At 42.2% G+C, this 23,545-nt stretch overlaps 1 protein-coding gene across 2 annotated transcripts in view; it reads right to left on the bottom strand.

The window, feature by feature from the left end:
- LOC115482548 (cathepsin S-like) overlaps positions 1–22,898 on the bottom strand; it is a 39,386-nt gene extending 16,488 nt beyond the window's left edge. Inside the window, exons 1-5 of one of the 2 annotated variants that reach the window (XM_030222425.1) lie at positions 22,795–22,898; positions 19,311–19,417; positions 13,379–13,521; positions 3,548–3,730; positions 276–458 (exon numbers count right to left, since the gene is read on the bottom strand). In XM_030222425.1, coding sequence (XP_030078285.1) covers positions 276–458; positions 3,548–3,730; positions 13,379–13,521; positions 19,311–19,416 — 615 coding nt within the window. In that variant the 5' untranslated portion in view covers position 19,417; positions 22,795–22,898. Of the gene's footprint in view, positions 1–275; positions 459–3,547; positions 3,731–13,378; positions 13,522–19,310; positions 19,444–22,794 lie in introns of both variants that reach the window. The other variant, XM_030222433.1, reaches the window with a different exon arrangement.
- Between the last annotated feature and the right edge of the window lie 647 nt (positions 22,899–23,545).

The following is a 23,545-nucleotide window of genomic DNA, read 5'->3' as shown; positions in this document are numbered from 1 at the left end:
TTTCTAGAGATACAAAGGAGATTCGTATCCTTAACTGCCTTGAAAAATGTCTCTCCCTCCGACTTGAAGAACTCCGGGGGCCGTAGGGGTTGCATGGTAGCACCAGCAACTCTCCAACGTGCCCCCTTACCTGGAGGTGAAAGAGGTTTACAATACTTTCTGTCTTCACCTGGAGATCAGTTTGCACTATTGTCAGCTTGACGCCTTCCATTAACACTAGTCAAGTTTCATCAGACTGTAATTTTATTACGCATTGGTTATGAAAGAGTACTCACATATCCTTTGTATTTGTAGCTGGAACTTTTCATCAGGCCATTATCTAGTACATAATCAAGTGCAGCATCGGGAAATCCACCACAACAGCCGCCATTTTCATAGCTACAATCCACCAGCTGCTGCTCGCTCAGTTCCACGAGTGGTCCATATTTGATACAGTATCGAGATTCTATCGTACCCACCTGGGAAAAGAAAAGAAAAGATGAGGTGTGACTTCAAAACGATGATTGCACTGATTTAGAGAGACCCCTAATAAAACAAACATTTCCCAATTTTGATAAAGATTCAAATCTGTTGTAAAACGTGTTGAGCACTATTAGTTTGAAAATTTGGAATAAAGTTTGGAATAAGGAAATGATGATGATGCCGTACTTCCAAATTCTTCCATTTTTGAAAAAATGTCAGTTGAAGACCCTGCCATCACATATCTATAAGGCTCTAAGATGTCCACTACCACAAATCTATAGGGCTCAGTGCCTGAGCTCTCAGATGTCCACTACTTCTTAGAGAAGTCCTCCCATCCCCTTTATCATTTTTGTTACCCTTCTCTGTACCTTTTCTAATGCCACTATATCTTTCTTGAGATGTGTTCATCCTTAGGTTTTAATTCACCACTCCTTAACCCAGGGCTTTTTTTGAGGGGGTACTTGGGGGTACTGAGTACCGGCACCTTTTCCATTGTCTGCTAAAATTGACCTATGGACCCCAAGTTTTAATGAAAAAGCTCAGGCTCTACACACCAGTTCTGCCTTGTCATAGATTCTGTGACTGGTTGCAGGGGACCTAGCTATTGTGGGGCGATCACCCCACCCCTGAAGGGTGGCCTAGCATTTGAGTACCAGCACCTGTTTTGCTAGAAACAATGCACTGCCTTAACCATTCATGTGTCCGGTTTTGATCAATGAATGGTTCCTGGAGTAACACTTTGTAATTCCCACTCTACTTATGCATTTGCCAATCGTTGTTTCTCCCCCTGCTGATCTAATTCCTTGAAGAGGTTTTTAAAATTCTTTTGCAATTTTGTTGCCTCCTTTGTTGTGGTACAAATGGAATTTCACCCATTCCTTCTTCTCATCGGAATGCTTGTCCAAGTTTAATGACGGAACTGGATTCTGGAAGATTTATGTCATATTTCAACACCTTTTGTGCGTTGAGATTTGATGATGCCTGTAATACTGTATGCAGTAACTCTGTGCCGTGCTCCTTCCTGAAACCTGCTTGATAATTCCATACATATAAAAACTTACATCCCACAATCTACCATTTAATTTTTATGTGGATCACAAAAGATTAAACTAGGCATCCCTAGGATATATAGATCAAAAGATTTAAAGGGAGTAAAACAATAAAAACAACTTATATTCCAAGGTGATTCTTAAACAGACAAGCCTTCAATTTACTCCAAAAAAAACCCCTCAAATACTCAGTTGTTAACCTAATATCTAGCGGCAAAGAGTTCAACAAAAAAGCAGCCTGATACTGAAAAGATTGAACCATCCTTTTCTTAGATCTTATCTGTTTCATATCTGGAAAATGTAATTTCAAGGTATTATCCTGTTGCAAATAATCCAAATAACCAAGAAAACGTCTGAAAATGAATCCATTTTTTTTTGTCTATGAACCATCCGTACAATGTGTTATTCAAAATGACCTTGAAAAGGCAGGTGTGCAAATACCAGCACTCTTATATAGCAAATTATTTTTAAAAGTGTTGTTTCCTTTAGGGATGGACTGTGTTTTTGCAATGTCAACAAATATTTCATGTCACTGCATGCCATTAAAAAACAAAAATGAGTAGAAAAACACAAACGTGTGTGTGTGTATATGTTTGCTAATAATGGGAAAAGGATACACTCTTTTCCAATAGTGCACCATTGCGAATACGTGAACCATTGTGTGCTCTTTTTCCAAATAGTGTGCACGCTTTCAAAAGAGTACACACTACATGACTGTTCCTGTGACAAAAAAAATTGCCAAATGAAAATGACTAAAATAAGCATTCTCAGAAATGGCATGTGAAACAACACAAATCACTAGATAATTTGTGTTACATTCTGTACATTATTATGTTTTATTCACTTTATTGTTTGTAAGCCACGTTGAACTTGAGTCTATTTCGAGTTAACGTGGGGTATAAATGTCATAAATAAATAAATAAATATTCAGTACTATTTAACCAGCCAGGAAAGGTTCCTGGCTGGTTAAATAGCACTTAACTGGCTATTCGCGAATACTCAGTGGGGGATAGCTAGCTATTCCCCGCTAATATTTGGCATCAGAGCATAGCAGCTAATAGATTATATCATGTGATATAACCGGCTAGCGTCGAATATTCAAATGCTGGCTGGCTATGTTTTGTGGCCAAATCAGGCTACGCAAATACCAGGCCTATCTTTGGCCGCTATGAACTTAGCCAGCCAGCGCTGAATATTGACTTAGCCGGCTAAGTTTACAGTGGCCAAAAATAAACTGGAAAAGGCCCGGCATTAACTGCAGGAGTTAGCCAGGTTGCCTCCCACAGTCTGAATATCAACTCCAAAATGAAAATTTTCTGCCCATCCCTAGTTTCCTTACCACCCTCACTGTAATGGTGTTTCCGCTTTAGCACTCAGCATGGCTGGATTGTGATTAGACAGTGGATGTGTTAGTAAGGCAGTCCCCAGTTCTAATTCACTATCAACAATCACTGATGAGCCATGGATAATGTGGGGCTTGATCTCAGGGCACTGTTATCTCCTCTCTACCAAACTAAACACATAAAAGGCAAGTCTATAAGCCAGTTGCTCACATTTAAACACACATTACTGACATATATAGGCGTATGTGCCAATATTCTGCCTGAGTGCTACTCTGCAAATGTCTGCTTAATTTGCATAGCAGGTACAAACATAAATGTTTTTGCAAAGGGACGTACACAAGGAAAGAGCATGGGCAGGACACAGATGGGACTTCTGCTTACACAGGTAAGTTACAGAATACTGTATATTATATGTGTCCCTGCTGCATTTAGGTGCTCATACTTAGACCAGAACCATAACTGGCATAAGGTAGGCATGGAAACCAGACTTTCAAGATTGTTTTATTCCAACATGCCTTTGGTGATAATTTGAATGATATATGATGTCAGATTTCTGTTACCTCCACCTCTCCTTCCCCCAGTCCATTCTCTCAACCCTCCTTCATACCTTGCATCCTTTTCTTCCTGTTCTGAAATCACTGAATATTTAAGGATTGAAAGAGCCATGTTCTGGGAGAGTTAAATCATCTTTACCGTGGCGAAAGCCCAGCAGGAGCCACAGGCTTCTTGGTTCTTGACAGCTGTGACACACTTCTTTTCTCTCCAATCAACATTTGGGGGCAAGGCTCGATACTTCTCATCCTGGTAGTTTTTAAACTTTCTCTCCTCACGTGGCGGAAGATGTAAGCAGTCCATCCTTTTTAGTTCATTTTCACTCTAAAAAATGAAATAATTTTGTAAGAAAAGGGCAAAGAGAGTGCAAGCAATGAGATGCTGACAAGGAAAAACTAGGTTTGAGTTAGGAAATGTCAACAACAGGTTTGGCAACAACAGCCCTCCTGAGATATCAGCTCCCCCCTCCCATGATCTAAGCCCCCTGTTTCTGGCCCCCTCCCTGTGACCACTCCTTTCAACTCCTGAACCTCCCCTTGCAGACCCTCGGGCCTACTTCAATCCCTGAGGGTCTTGCAATAGAGGGACCTGCAGAGAGTTGGAGGGGGGTCCCATGCGGAGATAGATGTCGTAAGGGGTGGGAATGGGAAGGAGACAAAAGGAAGTGGGCTTGAATTGTGAAGGGGCTACAGGAAGAGGGCCAGAACATTTTTTGTGTCATTTCTCGTGATGACATAAGGAGGGGCGGATCCACACAAAACAGAATTTCCCTCAAACAACATGGAAAACAACATGAAACGAAAATTTTCTCGCTGGCCATCTTTAGTGGAAGCACTGAGAAAGAAACAGAAAATGAAAGATAGTGTGAGTGACATTATGGACTAAAAAATTGGTGCCAAAACAGAATATGCTTAAATTTACGAATACTTTATAGAATAAGCCTACAGTTTCATGTGGTTTATGGAATACACTGAGCACTCGTCCTTGTGACTAAATTTAGTTGCAGGCAGTTGTGCCAAGTAAAACTTGGAGTAAAAGCTAATGTCTAAATTAGGTATTGATCAGGTGTATTCTCTGTTTACAATGATATATCATACTATTGATTGTGGTAGGAGAAGCAGGAAGTACAGAACGAAGGAGGGAGAATGGAATGGGTTAAAGAGATAAACCAGTATGATTGTGTTATGAGAAGGAGGGAATGAGAGAGAGGATACCTAAATTTTCTTTTTTGAACCCAAGATTGAAATAAAGAAAATGAAAGAGTGAGATAAGCTTCAGGGCACGCTGTGGAACTGCAGGGGGTAAAACTAAAAGCAAGCAGCTGCAGGAAGCCTCAGGCTGGTGCAGTGTTGCCAGTTACCCGGTTCCCAAACCCGCCCAAAACGTTCACACCCCGCCCCCGCCATCATCAACCCCGCCTCCGCCATCATCAGCTCCACCCCTGCCGTCATCAACCCCGCCTCCTCCGTCATCACCCCCGCCCAAAACGTCATCAACCCCGCGCAAAACGTCATTAGCCCCGCCCCCTGCGGCCCGAAAAACCGCACAAAAAACAGCGGAAAACCCCCCCAAAATAGCCCAAAAAACCGCGACCCGCAGCGGACAAAAATTTCCTGCAGCGGTTCACGGAAAACCGCCCAATTGGGCGGGAAAACTGCCCACCTGGCAGCCGTGGGCTGGTGTCTACTTCTCCCACCTCCCTCTGCAACCTTTTGGCTAACTAAGGAAAGTCTGACCAATGGGTTGCAGGGTAAGCAAGAAGCAAGGTTGGTGTCTCCTCAGCACCTGCTCTTGCCTCTCCCTGCAGCCTTTTGGCTGGATAAGGACTATCTGGCCAATGAGCTAATGGGATAATAGAGAAGAACTGCAGTGTAGGGTCAGATAAACTCCTTCCCTCCTCCAAGTCCCTCCTTTGATCAGCCATAGAGAGAGAGAGGGGGGGGGGAGGGGGAGAAGTGCCGCTGAGAGAGGCACTGGGAAAGGAATGAGGAATTAATAGAGAGGCAGGGAGTGGAAAGAAAGGTCTGAGAGAGAACAGAGGACCAATAAGAGGTGTGAAAGAGCTGCTGGCAGAGGGACTGGAAAAAGGAGGTTAGCTGTGAAAGGAGTACTGGTTAGAAGATATAATACTGCTGTGAGGTCAGGAGGAGGGAGGTGAGGAACCAAAAACTATTTCTCAGAAACATTTAGACTATTGGTACAATCATTAACATTATCCCAATTTGATTATTGTAATGCCATGTATGCTGGCTGTGAGGAGTACCTGTTGAAAAAAACTCCAAACAGCTCAAAACACTGCAGCCAGGTTTCATATATAAAATATCTCGTTTTAAAAGTGCCCCCCCCCCTTTATTAATCAAATTACTCTGGCTTCCCATCAAAATGAGAATCACCTTCAAATTATGTACCTTTATCTTTCAAATACTAAATGGCACAGCTCCAGACTATATGGTACCAATAAACTTACGTAAGTATTGCCACACTGGGACAGACCAAACGTCCATCAAGCCCAGCATCCTGTTTCCAACAGTGGCCAATCCAGGTCACAAATACCTGGCAAGATCCTGAAAAAGTTCAATACATTTTATACTGCTTATCCCAGAAATAAGCAGTGGATTTTCCCCAAGTCAATTTAATAATGGTATATGGACTTTTCAGCCGTCCAGACCTTTTTTAAACCCCACTATGCTAACCGCCTTTACCACATTCTCTGGCAATGAATTCCAGAGTTTAATTACTCGTTGAGTGAAGAAACATTTTCTCCGATTCGTATTGCAGCTTCATCGCATGCCCCCTAGTCCTAGTATTTTTGGACAGAGTAAACAAACAATTCACGTCTACCCGTTCCACTCCACTCATAATTTTATAGACCTCTATCATATCTCCCCTCAAGCCGTCTTTTCTCCAAGCTGAAGAGCCATAGACGCTTCAGCCTTTCCTCATAAGGAAGTCATCCCATCACCTTTATCATTTTCATCGCCCTTCTCTGTACCTTTTCTAATTCCACTATATCTTTTTTGAGATGCGGCGACCAGAATTGAACACAATATTCGAGGTGTGTTTGCAGCATGGACCAATACAAAGGCATTATAACATCCTCATTTTTGTTTTCCATTCCTTTCCTAATAATACCTAACATTCTATTTGCTTTCTTAGCCGCCGCAGCACACTGAGCAGAGGGTTTCAACGTCGAGATCTCTTTCTTGGTCAGTGACTCCAACGTGGAACCTTGCATTACGTAGCTATAGTTCGGGTTCCTCTTTCCTACATGCATCATTTTGCACTTGTTCACATTAAACATCATCTGCCATTTAGACGCCCAGTCTCCCAGTCTCGTAAGGTCCTCTTGTAATTTTTCACAATCCTCTTGCAATTTAACAACTTTGAATAACTTTGTGTCGTCAGCAAATTTAATTACTTCACTAGTTACTCCCATCTCTAGATCATTTATAAATATGTTAAAAAGCACAGACCCATGGGGAACCCCACTATCTACCTGTCTTCATTGAGAATACTGACCATTTAACCCTACTCAAATTTAACCCTACTTAAATTTTGTAACCACCTTTTTAGCAACACGTAAGCCACATTGAACCTGCCATACGGTGGGAAAATGTGGGATACAAATGCAATAAATAAATAAATACTCTGTTTTCTATTCTTTAACTAGTTTCTAATCCACAATAGGCCACTACCTCCTATTCCATGACTCTCCAATTTCTTCTGGACTCTTTCATGTGATACTTTGTCAAAAGCCTTTTGAAAATCCAGATAACACAATATCAACTGTCTCGTCTTTATCCACATGTTTTTTCACCCCTTCAAAGAAATGTAGTAGATTGGTGAGGCAAGATTTCCCTTCACTAAATCCATGTTGGCTTTGTCTCATTAATCCATGCTGTTGAATATGCGCTGTAATTTTGTTCTTTATAATAGTCTCTACCACTTTGCCTGGCACCGACGTCAGGCTCACTGGTCTTTAATTTCCCAGATCCCCTTTAGAACCTTTTTCAAATAATGGCGTTACATGGGCTACCCTCCAATCTTCTGGTACCACACTTGATTTTAACAATAAATTACATATTGCTAACAATAGTTCCACCAGTTCATTTTTCAATTCTATCAGCACCCAAATATCCGCTCCCCTGAGATGTACACATAAACTAGTTGATTAATGAGCCAATTAACATTAAGAATTGGACGCTAAAGATCAATAAATATTAATTGGCACCATTAGGTGTTGCGTGCACATCTGGGTACATACTATTTCATAAGCCTTGTCACTCAAATCCCATAGCACACAAACCAAAAGAGGACGTGGCCATGGGAGGGGCATGAATAAGTCAAGGGCATTCTCAAAAGATGCATACAATGTTACAGAATTCTGGGGATCCATGCCCAACTTGTGTGCCAGGATTTATACCAAGTTTCAGCTGTCATAAGTCCTCTCACCCAGTGGAAATCCATTTTAGGATTCCTGGAGCACCCATTATAGGACAGTGCTGATTTTTCCCAGCACCTATTTTTCAGCGCCATTTACTGAATCTGGCCCTAATGGGGGAAGAGAGGGATGGAAGTTGCAGAAGGAGTGCGGTTAGGAAAAGAGTCAAGAATAAGCAAAGAAAGAAGATAGATTCAAGTCATAAGCACCCAAAGCTGAAAAATATCAGCTGCTCCCTGCAACTGAGCAAGCCCAAGTATCAGTGGATGGGAGATGTAATATTACTAATTGGGCTGGGTCAGTTTTGGGTGGCTGCTGGTATCTGCTTTTTAGTTCAGCCTTGCAGACACTGGGGTAAATAAGGCATTTTATTAGCAGGATAGGGAAATGAGAAGAAGTTGTGGTAGCATACAATATCATGAACTGAAAAATTCCATTTTGAAAATGACTTTTTCTTAGCAGTACTGATATTGAGAGGGGCTTTGGTTAGGAGTTGAATTAAGGTGTTTCAGTTTTCATAAATAATAAAAGTATTGTTCCCCCCATTATATCCCACAGGAGGTAGAAATGGTGAGCTTAGATGGTGCGCTGAGCTAAAAAAGTAGCATTGGAGCAACAGTAGAAAGAGGTGACAGGAGACCATTAGCAAAGTTTAGGTGGGGGGAGGAGAACAAAGGGCATATTGTCTTACAGACTTTTATGTGTTTCCTGTTTAAGCTTCCTGGCTTTCCTCCTGCTTAGTTGCTGAATCCTTTCTCCCATCTTTGGTCTTGGTAAAACTCTGAAGCCACCTTCCAGCTCTTGGCTGGGCTCCCTGAATCGGATACTTGTTCCATAGCTACTGGAGCAATATCATGCAGGCAGACCAGAGCAAAGTGACTTAGTATGAGTGCATGCTCCTATGCCCTGGGCTACTAAAACATGTTCTCCCAGTCGGCATATAATCTGATCTCTAATAATTCTGTATATTTCCTGGAATGTAGGAATTTTAAGATGTAATCCGCTTATAGTCTATTTTGATGTTAGCGGAATATAAAAATATGAAAAGAATAGAATAGGTTTCAAGCTGTGATCCTTGCTGGGCTTCCAGGGCTCAGAGTGGACATGTAACAAAGAATCTAATGTGGCAGCAGGGGGTGAATCTGTGAATACCCCGAGAAGTGCTACAGTACAGGGAATGGGGAAGCAGGACCAGTCTTAGAAAACAGGGATATACCCGATGCCAGAGAAACAATCCAAGCCTGAGTCACAAACTGAGAAATTAGTTAAACCTATCAATGAAAGAAAGAAGTCTCGCCTGCAGAGAAGAAAAAGCAGTGAAGGGACGGGTGAGCCAAACTTGCATGAGAGGGCAACTGGTTAGGGGAGAGGTCATTGGAGCTCACTGGGGAGTGGAGGTAAATAGAAGGCTGGATCAAGAGGAAGCGAGAAGCAGAGCAGGCTAAAAAGATATAGGGAGTGGAGCAGGCAGAGAGCCAGGTCTGCCGAGAGACTGAGCCGGGTAAGGGGCAAGGCCGCTACCACCCCACCCCCTCCAGGATCGTCACCGCTGCCGGGCCTCCCCCCCCCCCCCCAGGATTGTCACCGCTGCCGGGCCTCCCCCCCAGGATTGTCGCCGCTGCCGGGCCTCCTCCCCAGAATCATCACCATTGCCGGCCCCCCCCAGGATCGTTGTTGCCGTTGCCGCCAGTCCTCCCAAGGATCGTTGCTGCCACCAGGCCCCCTCAGGAACCGCTGCCCCACCCTCCCCGATCGCTCGATCGCTGCTGCCGCCTGCCATGGGTACCTTGGCTGGCGGGGATCCCAAGGCCCCACCAGCAGAAGAGTTCTCCAGTGCTGCTGTTCTTCCTTCTGCCGCATGGCCTTTTCCTGCGGCTGCTTTTTTTCTTAGGCAGCCTGAGGGGAAAAGCAGCTGCAATGGAAGGCAATGCGGCAGATGCTGTGTCTGTTCTTCCAGGTCCTCCCCAGCCTCCAGATCCTGTTGGGACACGATCTCCCGGGTCCCGTCAGGAGCAGGAGAGAGAGAGACCCTGGTGCCAGGCTCCCCCTTGGAGGCCTGGGCCTGGGGAATTTGCCCCCCCCCCCTCGGTGGCCCTGCAGAGAGCTATTTAACTCCCTGCCCCCAAATATAAAACATCAAATTATGACTGTGCATGAGTAGAAAAAATTAAAAAGTACAGAGGAGTAAGAAGGGTGAAAAGAGGACAAGGGGGAGAGAAGAGGAAGAAGAAATTAGGGGAAAGCGAAAGAATGGGGGAAAGAGAGAGTGTGGGATAGATGGGTTAAGAGTAGAGTGAGACTGGTGAAAACTGGTTGGGGGAAAAGTGCTGTGGGTGGGCTGAAGGAAGAAACAGAGAGTATGATATTGGCTGGTGGGAAGGAGAAGCGACTGGCAGGACTTTTAGCTTTTGATTTGGGCAGGTGAGTCTGCCCCATGCCCACATTACCTGTCTTGCTCTTGACATTTAGATACAGGTTGGCAGAGTGGAGGAGTGGCCTAGTGGTTAGGGTGGTGGACTTTTGTCCTGGGGAACTGAGGAACTGAGTTCAATTCCCACTTCAGGCACAGGCAGCTCCTTGTGACTCTGGGAAGTCACTTAAAACCTCCATTGCCCCATGTAAGCCGCATTGAGCCTGCCATGAGTGGGAAAGCACAAGGTACAAATGTAACAAAAAAAAAAAAACTCACAATGAAATGTACTTTATTTTTTCCATTTTTCTGGGTGAGGGGACATTTGTTGTGAGAGTTCCTGAGTTCAGCACCCCCAATCATTTTCAAAAGTTGGCTCATGTTAAGAGCACAGAAGACAACTGAAAACTTCTACATACAAACAGTCCGATAACCCAAGATTAGGTTGATATTTAAAAGCACTTGGTTGGCATCAGCACTGATTGCTTCTACTTAAACAGTTAATTCTGCCCATTAAAGTGCTAAATGGTCAGTTATCAATGTAAAATTGGCAGGATTTGGGGCAGCTCTTAAAGTTTCCGCTCAGAGGTGAAACTCAGCTGTTGATATTCAAAAGGGTTTAACTGGGCAGGAGAGGCTCCTCCCCAGTTGATTTATGCTGAGCTAGCCGGGCAACGATATTCAGCAGCACTTAACCAGGTAATGCCACTGAATATTTCCTCTGATAAGCAATCCCCTAACTGACTAGGAGGTGGGTTAGGTGGAACGGCAACTTAGAGATATTCATTATGCTAACCAACTAAGGGGTCCTTTTACTAAGGTGCGCCGAAAAATGGCTCACAGTAGTGTAGATGCGTGTTTTGGGCATGTGCACAATTATTTTTCAGCACACCTACAAAAAATGCCTTTTTTGCCGAAAACGGACGTGCAGCAAAATCAAAATTGCCGTGCGTCCATTTTGGGTCTGAGACCTTACCGCCAGCCATTGACCTAACGATAAAGAATCCAGGCAGTAATGGCCTACGAGCCCAAATGCCACTTGGCGCGTCTGTTATGTTCGCCGAAAAATAAAAAATATTTTTTAGACGTGCGTATTGGACGCACCCCAAAAATTAAATTACTGCAAGAACTACATGGTAGTCGGGCGGTAACTCCATTTTGGCACACGTTGGGCGCGCATAGACACTTACGCGGCTTAGTAAAAGGTCTCCTTAGTAAGCAGAGGTGGCCGGTTCAAATCCCACTGCTGTTCCTTATGATCTTGGGCAAATCACTTAACTCTCTATTGCCTCAGGTACAAACTTAGATTGTAAGCCCGCCTGGGACAGAGAAATATCCAGTGTACCTGAATATAACTCACTTTGAGCTACTACTGAAAAAGGTGTGAGCAAAGTCTAAATTAATAATAACTAGTAAAAAAGGCCCGTTTCTGACACAAATGAAACGGGCGCTAGCAAGGTTGTCCTCTAAGTGTATATGTTTGAGAGAGAGTGTGTGAGAGTGACTGTGTGAGAGAGAGACAGAGTGAATGTGCGAGTGTGTGTGTGTGTGTCATAGAGTGAGACTGTGTGTGTGAGAGTGAGAGTTTGTGTGTGAGAGTGAGAGTGTGTGGCAGGAGCCCCCCTCCCCCTCTTCCTCCCCCCTCTCTTCCCCCCTCTCCTCTCCCCTGTCCTTCCCTCCTCCTTTTAGGGTCGTTCACCCCCCTCCTCCATTTACGGTCATTCTCCCCTCCCTCCTCCATTAGGGTCATCTGCCACCCCTCCCTCCTCTTTTTAGGGTCACCTCCACCCCTCCCTCTGCCTTTCAGGGTCGTCGTGAGCTCTTTGGATGAGGAAGTGTCTGTAAGGTAAACGGGAAGGGAAAGCAAAAATGAAACTTGCAGTGCGCATGTAGGTGGACTCATGTGAGTCCTGGCAGCATGGGAAGCAAGTGAATGAAATTAGAAGGCAGAAAGGTCTCAGAGGACGCCATATGCGTGACGTCCCCGTGGAATGCGCGGGACCTAGCTGGCGCTGTCGTTACTCGGTGACTGCTGTCTTCTCCTCCGCGTTAAGGGCCCCTCCGTGTGGGCCTGGCCGTCGGGAGTGGAGCGTCAGGCATTTTGGCAGAGGCGGCGCTCCGAAGATGTCCCGGGTCTCTCCTTCGTGGTTCAGAGAGGAGCGCCAGCCATCTTGGCAGAGCCAGAGCTCCGAGGATGTTCCGTGCCTTGTCTTCGGGTCTTTGGGTTGCATGTTTCGCGCCCGGGTTAATCCGTTCTCGGCTGGTCTGCTTGGTCCCGGAGTGTGGCCATTTTCTCCCCGCCTCCTGCTTTGTCGTGATTGGAGTTTGTGGCCTGACTCCTCCCCCTCCAGAGAATTAGCCTACGGAGGGCTCTCCTGCCCAGCTGATCCTCTGTCTCCTGATGGTGGAGGCTATTTGTAGAGCAGCTTCTGACTTGAGGGGGTGTGTTGAAATCGGAGGGATGGGGGAGTTTTGAACTCGTGAGGGGCCTTGAACGGGATGGGACGTGTGTGTGTGTGGAGCGGGGGTGTTGATGTTCTTTGGGTGTGGGGGGGTGCTTTTGTGATGCGCGGGGGGGTGTTTCGAATGGTAGGCAACTCGTGTTAGTTTGCGGAGACGTTTGGTCAGTAGGTATTTTGTTCTGGTAGGGCGGGGGGAGGTGCTTGGGTGTTGCGCCGGGGGGGAGGACTTGTGTGATGCGCCAGCGCGGAGGGGCTTGGGTGTTGTGCCAGGGGGGCTCTGTGAGTTGTTTCGTAGGCAGGGAGAGGAGTAGGGAAACAAGCGGTGTATATCGATGTCTGCCTCTGCAATTGGTTGAGTGCCATTGCTCCGCCCTCGACGTCATCACGTTTGACGTGAGGGCGGGGCAAACACTCATGGGCAAATTGTGGTTTCACCACCATGCAGTTAGAATGTTGGGACTTGTGGAGGCTTCATTAGAACGTTGGAGGTGCGTTTTATATAGAGAGATAATAATAACATGTGTCAGGCACATGATAACCTTACCTTATGAAATATGTTTGCAACTTGCTCAGTTGAATTTCAGTGTTTTTCATCTGGATTCTTCAGAAGGTATATTGTTCTGCAGGGATTCTCAGTGTCCTAAACCTACCAGTCTTACCTTGTCTGCAAAATGGTTCATTTTCATCCAGTAACTTTTCTTTCCTTGGTCGGCCAGTTGGTTGTGTTTCTGGACTTTTTGCCAGTTGGTTTCCCAAGTTATTCTTCGAAATTCCTCTTCCTTCTTAGAGCTATATTTTCTCCCTATTATAAGAGAGAAATCAAATCATTTTCATGGGAAAACTGTAAAACTCATTCATCAGCAATACTATAAAAAAGTAAGGTTGATTTTCAAAGGGTACATGTTCCTAACTTTGAAATTTAGGCTCCTACATTGGTCTCTTTGAAAATTTACTAGGGCTGAGTTCGTAAATTTATGCTCAATATTTCACTAAACTCCTAAATTTGACAGATTTCGGTTGGTTAAAAAAGTTAGGAAATTAGGACGGATTTTCAGCACAAGGCATCTAAACTAGATTTATACGTTCAGACAAATGAATGTCAAACCTACATTGGGGAGCATAACTTTATTTTTAGATAAATTATTGAAATTGTCAAACTTTCTGCACAAGAAAAATAACATAAACATGACCTTGTTACCATTAATCCTTCCAACATATCAGAAAATCAGTCGGATTACAAATTCAAAATATGCAGCAAGCTTGACACTACTTTTGATATCCACATGTCATATACTTTCTGCTGTAAACATAGGGGTCATTTTACTAAGCTGCGTAGGTGCCTACACGCGCCCAACGGGTATCAATTTTGAGTTACTGCCTGGATACCATGTGGCCCTTGCAGTAATTTCATTTTTGATGAGCGCCCTCTACGCGTTCCAGAAAATATTTTTACTTTCTGGTGCGTGGGCGGTAATTGGGCAGTAATTATCATTCTACGCGCGTAGACCATTACCGCCCGGTTACCGCGTGAGACCTTACCACTAGGTCAATGGCTGGCGGTAAGGTCTCAAACCCAAAATGGATGCACGGCAATTTTCATTTTGCTGCACGTACATTTTCAGCAAAATGAAAATTGCCGCGCGTCCGTTTTGGGTCTAAGACCTTACCGCCAGCTATTGACCTAGTAGTAAGGTCTCACACGGTAACCGGGCAGTAACGGTCTACGCATGTAAAATGCCGATTACCACCTGATTACTGCCTGCGTGACAAAAATTAAAATATTTTCCAGCATGCGTAGCGGACGTGCGTAAAAAATGAAATTACCACAAGGACCACGCAGTAGCCAGGCGGTAACTGAAAATTGACACGAATTAGGCGTGTGTAGGCACCTACGCGGCTTAGTAAAAGGGCCCCTTAGTCCACCAACAGCAGAAAAATAGGCAGCAGCTTTTGGACTGAGTTTCAACACAACACAAAGGACTTAGGGCTTCTTTTACAAAGGCACACTAGCTTTTTAAGTGCATGCTAAAAATTAGTGTGCGCTAAATGCTAAGATGCCCATTATATTACTGTGGGCATCTTAGCATTTAGTGTATTTGCACTAAAAACGCTAGTGCGTATTTATAAAAGACCCCCTTTGTGAGTTTTGGCACAGGAATAAGCTACAGTAAAGGAATGTTGCCTTGATGAATGAAATTAATTACATATCTCAAAACTGACAAAAATGAACTGTGAGATTTGGAAAAGTGCTCGTCAGTTTTTTAAGTCTTAGTATTTTTATTGATTTTTGTTACAAGAAAAACATTAGTGTCAACAATCGCATTACAATATATAATTTAATTTAACATTGAAAGTACAGAAAGAAGAGGAAGATAAAAAAGGATATATAACAAAGTGTGATTCATGCATGTAGTACAAGAGAATATGTACATATAAGGAACCTTCTCATTTTACATCTTTAAAATAAGATAACAAAGGAGACCACTTTTCTTTATACCAGGCAAAACAAAGTGATTTTTTGGCAAAATATGTTTCATATTTATAAGTTTGAAATAACAAATTCCACCATTCTTGACAAGTAACTTGTTGCAGAACTTTCCAAAGCTAAAGTCATCGTGGTATTAATAAGTGCACATTCATTGATCTTTAAAGTGGTTCTAAAACATTGATCTTTAAGTATCACATATTTATATAATATTGGACCAGAAAGATGGAATATATCTACTAATACGGACCAAATGGTCTACCAAAACGTTTGAATACATATACAATCAAATGTAATATGTTTAATAGTGCATTGTTGGGATTGACAGGAACAATACAATTTGGAGATAGAAGGGTCAATCATGTGTGACTTGAGAGGTGTCCATAAAGACCTATGTGTAAAAAAATAAAGAGATTGTATTGTCGATGAGGATTTAGAACATTTAAACTGTGAACTCCATACTTCCCACTCTTTATCTGTAATAGGTTGTTGGATATCCTCTTCCCAGCATTTACGTAGACCTATACATTTAATAGGAGATTTATTTAGAATAAATTTATATAAATGAGATGCAACATGTCTAGTGGATTGAAGTTGCCTGGATATATCAATGAGCTCAGGTTCACGCTATCCAAAAATACTAGGACTAGAGGGCATGAGTTGAAGCTACAGTGTGGTAAATTTAAAACGAATCGGAGAAAATTTTTCTTCACCCAACGTGTAATTAGACTCTGGAATTCATTGCCGGAGAACGTGGTACGGGCGGTTAGCTTGACGGAGTTTAAAAAGGGGTTAGATAGATTCCTAAAGGACAAGTCCATAGACCGCTATTAAATGGACTTGGAAAAATTCCGCATTTTTAGGTATAACTTGTCTGGAATGTTTTTACGTTTGGGGAGCGTGCCAGGTGCCCTTGACCTGGATTGGCCACTGTCGGTGACAGGATGCTGGGCTAGATGGACCTTTGGTCTTTCCCAGTATGGCACTACTTATGTACTTATGTACTTATGTGTATGAGGTATTTTTGAACTTGTAAGTTGTTTTTTTTTTTAGCATTGAACTAAGTTGTAACCATTGATAGAATTGAGAATCTAATAAGGAAAATTCAGCTTTCATAGTAGAGAATGGTTTCCAGGTATGATTATTTAAATCAATGAAATTACTGAGATCCCATACACCTATACATTGCCATTGTGACCAGGAGATCTGTTTTTTTATTGATTATAAATTTGGAATTATTCCATATAGGCATGTGTATGGTAGTAAACCAAGGTATGCATAATTGTTTATCAAAAGAAGATATTAATTTATGAGTGATGTTAATAATTGGATTAGAGGCAATATTTTTAGGAAGATGCATGCCTATTAGATGAGAGTGTATTAATGGATTTATAATAGATTGTTCAAAGATTTGCCATCTAGGTAGAGAAGTCATGTTGAAAGAAGTAATCCATTCTAAGCCCTGACTAATAATGAAAGCTTTATGGTATGTTAGGAGATCAGGAAATCTTACCCCACCTTCCAATTTAGATAATTTCAACTTGCCTAAGGAGATTCTGGGAGACTTAAGATTCCCTAAAAAGTTAGTGATTTTTCCAAACTTTTATAGAAAGAACTAGGAAAAAGGAGAGGAATCATGCTCAGGATATATGTAATTTTAGTTACTGTCATCATTTTGATAGTGTCAAGCCTGCCCCACCATGTAAAGTTAAGTGGAGACCAAGATGAGAGGGAATTTTCAACTTTTGCAATAATTTTATCAGAGTTGATTTTGATAGTGGTATGGAGGTTCCTATCAAAAAACCCACCCAAATATTTAATAGAGGAGACTACCCATTTGAGGGGATAACCAGATATAGTGAAAGGAATACAGGCATCATTTAAAGGCATTAACTCAGTTTTATCTCACTTGATTTTGTAACCGGATAACACTGAAAATTCAGAAATTAGCTGAATAAGTGCCTTCAAAATGCCTGTGGTTTAGTGAGATATAACATGATATCATCAGCATATGCTGAAAGCTTAAACTCTTCTTTACCCATAACAGAAACCAAATTGTCTAAGTACAGAAAACAAATATTTCCACTCCACCTGGTCAAAAGCGTTTTCAGCACCCAAGGAGACAGATAGTATAGGACAGTCTTTAGACTGGGCGAAGTGGATGAGAAAGTATAGAGGTGCATAATCTAAAGGGGAGCCTACGTTTTCCTGAGGACGTCCTCGCAGGACGTCCCAGCAAAGGGGCAGGGAAACCCATATTATCGAAACAAGATGGGCATCCATTTTTTGTTTCGATAATACGGTCGGGGATGCCCACATCTTAAAATTTAGGTCGTCCCTAGAGATGGTCGTCCTTAGACTTGGTCGTTTTGGAGTGTTTTGAGGTCCTTAACTCTCATTACAAGCATCTCTCTTTGTTTTAGCCTCTGATGACATCATTACGACATTACTGGAATGCATATAGGGCCAGTTCTATATAAGGCGCCTAAAAAATCCACGTGGTAAACATTTCCGCCTAAGCATATTCTGTAAATGGTGCCTAGATTTAGGCAAGGTACATAGAATATGCTTACTTGATATCCCAGCACCTAAAACTGTGCACCTCCATTTACACTAACGAAAATGTGGCGTAAACCCCTGCATGTAAATTTACATGCACTGGGCCATATTCTATAGCTACATGCGTAAATTCTGGAATGTCCACAAAATGCCCATTTCCCCGCCCCTTTTGAACTGCTCGCATTAGAATTTAGGTGCAGTTCATTACAGAACATGCTTAGCAAGTTGTGCGCGTAAATTCTAATTATTACTAATTAATGCTTATTATTGATTAAGTGCTGCTATCAAAGCTGATTAGCTTGTTGAGCCAATTAAGTTATGTGCATTGTTATAGAATATGCCTGGATTTCGGTGTGGATCTCTAGGTGCACTATATAGAATCTGGGGGATAATGGCCTCTGGAACACATGAACTTTTTAATCATTTTCAGCATTTTTAGAGCATTTTCATTGGTGTTTTTTTAGCAGAATTGTTATTTTCGCCCTGGAGGAACTTTTTGAGTTTCACAGATACTCATCTCCAGGAGCCGTTCTTTAAGTTATATAGATACCATTACCTTCAAAGCCCCATTTCAAGGATTTAAATAAGAATCTGAGACTACAATTTAATAAATTAGAAGGGGGTTTGAACAATCTCTACATTGATGGAGTAGAAAACTAGCCTAATGGTTAAAGCAGCCTGAGACCAAGGTCCCTTAGTTCAAATCCCACTACAGCTCCTTGGACAATTCATTTAGGGGTTCTTTTACTAAGATGAGCTGAAAAATGACCTGCAGTAGTGTAGACGTGTGGTTTGGGTGCGTGCAGAATCATTTTTCAGCACACCTGCAAAAAAATGCCTTTTTAAAATTTTTGCCAAAAGAGGACATGCGGCAAAATGAAAATTGCCGTGCGTCCATTTTGGGTCTGAGACCTTACCGTCAGCCATTGACCTAGTGGTAAAATCTTGTGGTAACCAGGCAGTAATGACCTACGCGCGTCAAATGCCACTTGGAATGCGCCCAATACACGTGGCTGAAAATAAAAATTATTTTTTGGACTCGCCTATCGGACGCGTGCCAAAAATGAAATTACCGCAAGAGCCATGCAGTAGCGGCAGTAACTCCATTTTGGCGCGTGTTGGGCATATGTAGATGCTTATGCCGCTTAGTAAAAGGGCCCCTTAACCTTCCATCCCCTCAGATACCAGCATAGATTATATACCCTCCAAGGACAGGAAAATGTCTGTTGCAGCTGAAAATAACTCCCCTTGAGCTACTCTTGAAAAAAGAAATAAGTTAAATCCCATTCCTTTCCTTCATCTTTGTAGTGACTTTTCAGGAATTCAAATCCATTCTCCCAGACATACTTTCAGCATTAACACAAACTCCACTTCCTTAGAATATAACAGAACAATTGAATATATAGAACCATTAATTCTATACTGTATAAACAGGCAGCCCCTCCATTTATGTAATTTATCAAAATGAATAATAATTAGTTATATTCATTTCTGAATAAACATAATTGCATTTTGGAGTATCATAAGTTGTAATATTTTCACCATACCATAATTTGATTTCCAAAGTTTCCATTCATTGTCCAGACTTTCCAAAGCCAGGGCATGATAGGCTAGCGCAAATGCCAGAATGAGCAGGAATTTCTCTGAATACATTCTAGTGACAAAACAAAAACAAAAAAACTGAACAGAATTAAGCAAATCATAAACAATTAGGGAAATAAAAGAGACAACGACAGAAAGAAGAAAGAATAAAAGAGAAAATACAAGAAGGTAAATAGACTTAAACAAGAACTAGAGAGACATAAAATGATGATGTAAGAAATGAAGAGACAGAGAAGGAAGAGAGTAGCAAGTTGATAGAGACAATAATAAGGTAATTGAAATAAACAAGTCGATTTTCAGTTCTCATTGTCAGTGGGTCTTTTTATATACCATCTATGGCTTTTTTTTTTTAAAAAAAGCATTTCTATTCAGCACGGCTACATGCATAGGCACTGACTCTATGTGTAGACCAGAGACTGCCAGCAGTTATATGTACAACAGTAATATTTAGCCTTCTGCTGGCCTAAACTAAACTACTATATAGATGGCAGCTGAATTTTGGCCTGATAGACAATAAATGGGTTAAAACCTACTTTAGGATCATTCTGTCATATAAATTGCCTTGATAAAGTGTAATGTCATTGCTTGGTATGTAGTATGTTCTGGTTGTACTCTCCTTTTTTCAGAGTGCAGTAAGATGTCTCCGCAAGTAGAAGGCAGACTCAAGAAAGGGAGTTTTGTCTTGAGCTGCTCCTGTTAGGGGAATGAAACAGCTTTGAGCTCAGAATCTGAGGTCTCAAGAAGGAGAGTCTCAGTCTGCCTGTTTATCTGGTTTGAAGAGAGATGAAATCTTAGGAATGAATCCTTGCAAGATAAGAATTTACTTGTCCAGAGGAAAGTGTAGAGAAAGCTGTTAAGAACCTGGACTTTGTTCTAACTAAGAAAGATCGGCCTTTGAGACTTTCATCAAGAGAAGATAAAAGGAGGAGATCTGTCACCAGTTCTGAGATAGATCAAGTTCCTTTAACTTTCATGTAAAGTCTGAAGATGAAAGACTGGGGGTGAACTGGGTAGTATTATTCTAACAGGAAAGTCTATAAAGGTCCTTTGCTGTCAGGACTGACTTTGGCAAAAATTGCATCAATGAATGACTTTCTTTCCAAAGTAATATTCCTCAATGTTGAATCTCTCCTTTACGTTAACAGGATCAGCAGAATGAAAACAAAACTGACTGTCAATATTTTTCTTTCACCATTTTCATTAAATAAAATATATTTTGTGTGCACCACCAGGTCTATCCCACAATGATGGGGCTCACTCAATACCAGGGCTGCATCCCGAATCACTCCTCTCTGTCCTGGTGGGAGGACGATTTTCCCTCATGGCTCTACATATTTACAAATTCTTTACATTTTCTCAGTTAGAAGTCATCAGAGTTTTCCAACACAAGCATAGGGGCCCTTTTGTAAAGATGCGCTAAAAAGTTGCCTGTGCTATTTTTAGTTTGTGGATTTCCCGTATGCTTTTGCGTGGCTGTAAAATGGGCACAATTTCTATTTTCCCATTCATGGCCACATTCTAATTTCCCGATTAGCTTGTGGCTATTAGCGCATGAGCCCTTGCCACCACCTATTTACAAGATGGTAAGGGCTCCCGCACTAGCCCTGCACTAATCGGGCAGCGTACAGTGATTTATCTGCGCTTCTCAGTTAACTCTCTGCCTCCAAACATGCCTCTACACTAAAAATTTAAACCTGTTTTGTTACGCATGAGTAGTGCATGCCGATTCCAAAACTACAGTGGGATGCTTAAGTGCATCTCGCAGTAATGCCTTTTAGCATGTGGTAAACACGCATTAGTGCTTACTGTCACTTAGTAAAAGGGCCCCTTAGCCTTTACTGAGGAATTTTTCCAGTAAAAATAAGTTGGCTTCTAATACACTATCTTGAAGTGGCATCCATCCTGCAAAGAGAACACAAATTTAGCCTGTCATAATAAGTGCTTAAAATACCGCTGACTGCTGCCAGCTTAATATTGATGGGACTGTTTATTATAAATTTAGCTATTATTCCCTGGAATACTCATAAGTGTTGCCATACTGGGACAGACCAAAGGTCCATCAAGGCCAGCATTCTGTTTCTAACAGTGGCCAATCCAGGTCACAAATACCTGGCAAGATCCCAAAAAAAGTACAAAACATTTTATGCTGCTTATCCCAGAAATAAGCAGTGGAGTTTCCCCAAGTCCATTTTAATAATGGTCTATGGACTTCTCCTTTAGGAAGCCGTCCAAACCTTTTTAAAACTCCTCTAAGCTAATCACCTTTATCACATTCTCTGGCAACGAATTCCAGAGTTTAATTACACGTTGAGTGAAGAAAAAGTTTCTCCAATTCGTTTTAAACTTACTACTTTGTAGCTCCATCCAATGCCCCCTAGTCCTAGTATTTTTGGAAAAAGTAAACAGATGCTTCACATCTACCCGTTCCACTCCACTCATTATTTTATAGACCTCTCTCATATCTCCCCTCAGCAGTCTTTTCTCCAAGCTGAAGAGCCCTAGCCGCTTTAGCCTTTCCTCATAGGGAAGTCGTCCCATCCCCTTTATCATTTTCGTCGCCCTTCTCTGCACTTTTTCTAATTCCATTATATCTTTTTTGAGATGCGGTGGCCAGAATTGAACGCAATATTTGAGGTGCAGTCGCACCATGGAGCGATACAAAGGCATTATAATGTCCTCATTTTTGTTTTCCCTAGGAGTCCCCTTTTTGGCTATCCCGAGGCTGATGTTGTTTCCTCCTTTGTGTTTAGTTTTTCCTTCTGTACCTTTCCTGCACTGTTTGATATTGACTACTAACTTCATTCCTTTCCTCCTCTGTGTTGCAGGTGGGCACCAGTTCTTCTGTCTAGTCTGGGTGACTGCTAGGTGGGTTGCTGTCTCCTCTCTTTCTCCAAAGTGGCACCAACTAGGATCTCACTCCTTCAGAAGGTTTCTGCCATATTGGCACCGTGTCTTTAAGGCTGACTGACACAAGGACAAACTGTAAGGTTCCCCAAACCACTGGGCATCCTGCCACCATCATCTCTAAGAACAAACTCCTTACTTCCAAAAATTAACCATTAGCTTATCTCCTATCAAGATCAAGAACCTTGAGGATTTCATCAAGTTTTGGGGCAAACTCTCTCTCCTTTCCTTACAAAGAAAATGTCTTCCAAAACCAAAAAAAATATGAAAGGAGAGAACAACTCTGTAGCCCTGGGAGTGGGTTAATGGTTACTGTTAAAATTCTGAACTTGATGGTCCATTGATCTGACCTGCAAGGAACCTCCTATGGTCTTATATATGTAATAGTCCAAATCCAGGACCTGGATCATAGGAAAACTATATGTGAAGATTCCTACATGGCTGTTTTCCTTATTTCATTTGACTGTATAATTCATCTATATTTACTAACAAAAAAGAAACCCTAAGAGAAATAAGAAACCCTACCTGAATGTTTTGCAGTCTATAAAGATGTGGAAGGTCTCCTGATCAGTCTGTCTTCGTGAAGGCAGAAATTCTTGTTTAAATAGGCAGTCTTGAAATAGAGTCTATAGGCAGGACTAGTCCCATGACCATGACATTCATTATTAGATTTCTGTTAGCTGGCTTGAGTTTTGATATCCGTTTTATCAATTAAGATAAAGATGTCTGCCGTGATATTAAAAAGACGGTTGTAGAATAATCAGCTGACATTTTGATCATGAGTTATTGGACCCATGTTCAACCCAGCAAAGGATTATTATAACACCTGTGTGCTGTTCGGGGTCCCAACATGTCCCCACACAAAAGTTGTTTACTATAAGTGCAGTTGCACAGATGCATTTGCCACTCACAGTAAAGTGGGTTGAACTGTGCTTTTATGTGATGGGATTGTGCTGGAAGGAATAAAAATTATAAGGGTATTTGTCATCTCCCGTGTTAACTGCATTACCCAGTTAGCGCATGCTAATGGGAACACGCCAGCTGGATAACGCTTCCATGCCCATTTTCCACCCTTGACACCCCCCCTGCAAAATATATTTTTGAAACATAGCTAATTTGTAGGTTACCATACTGACAGGCAAAATACCAGAATTCTGCTGCTGAGCTGTTTTCTTTGCTGTTTTTGGTTTGGACTAATGTACTATTAGCTGTTTGTGCCCTTTGAGACCCTAATAGTTGTTTACCCCTGACCAGTGGGCGTAGCTAGGGTAGTTGA

The sequence above is a fragment of the Microcaecilia unicolor genome, chromosome 1 (assembly GCF_901765095.1).
Source record: "Microcaecilia unicolor chromosome 1, aMicUni1.1, whole genome shotgun sequence".
NCBI classification, from domain to species: Eukaryota; Metazoa; Chordata; class Amphibia; order Gymnophiona; family Siphonopidae; genus Microcaecilia; species Microcaecilia unicolor.
Note: the sequence above shows the minus strand (reverse complement) of the source record. Positions and strands in the feature narration are given on the sequence as shown.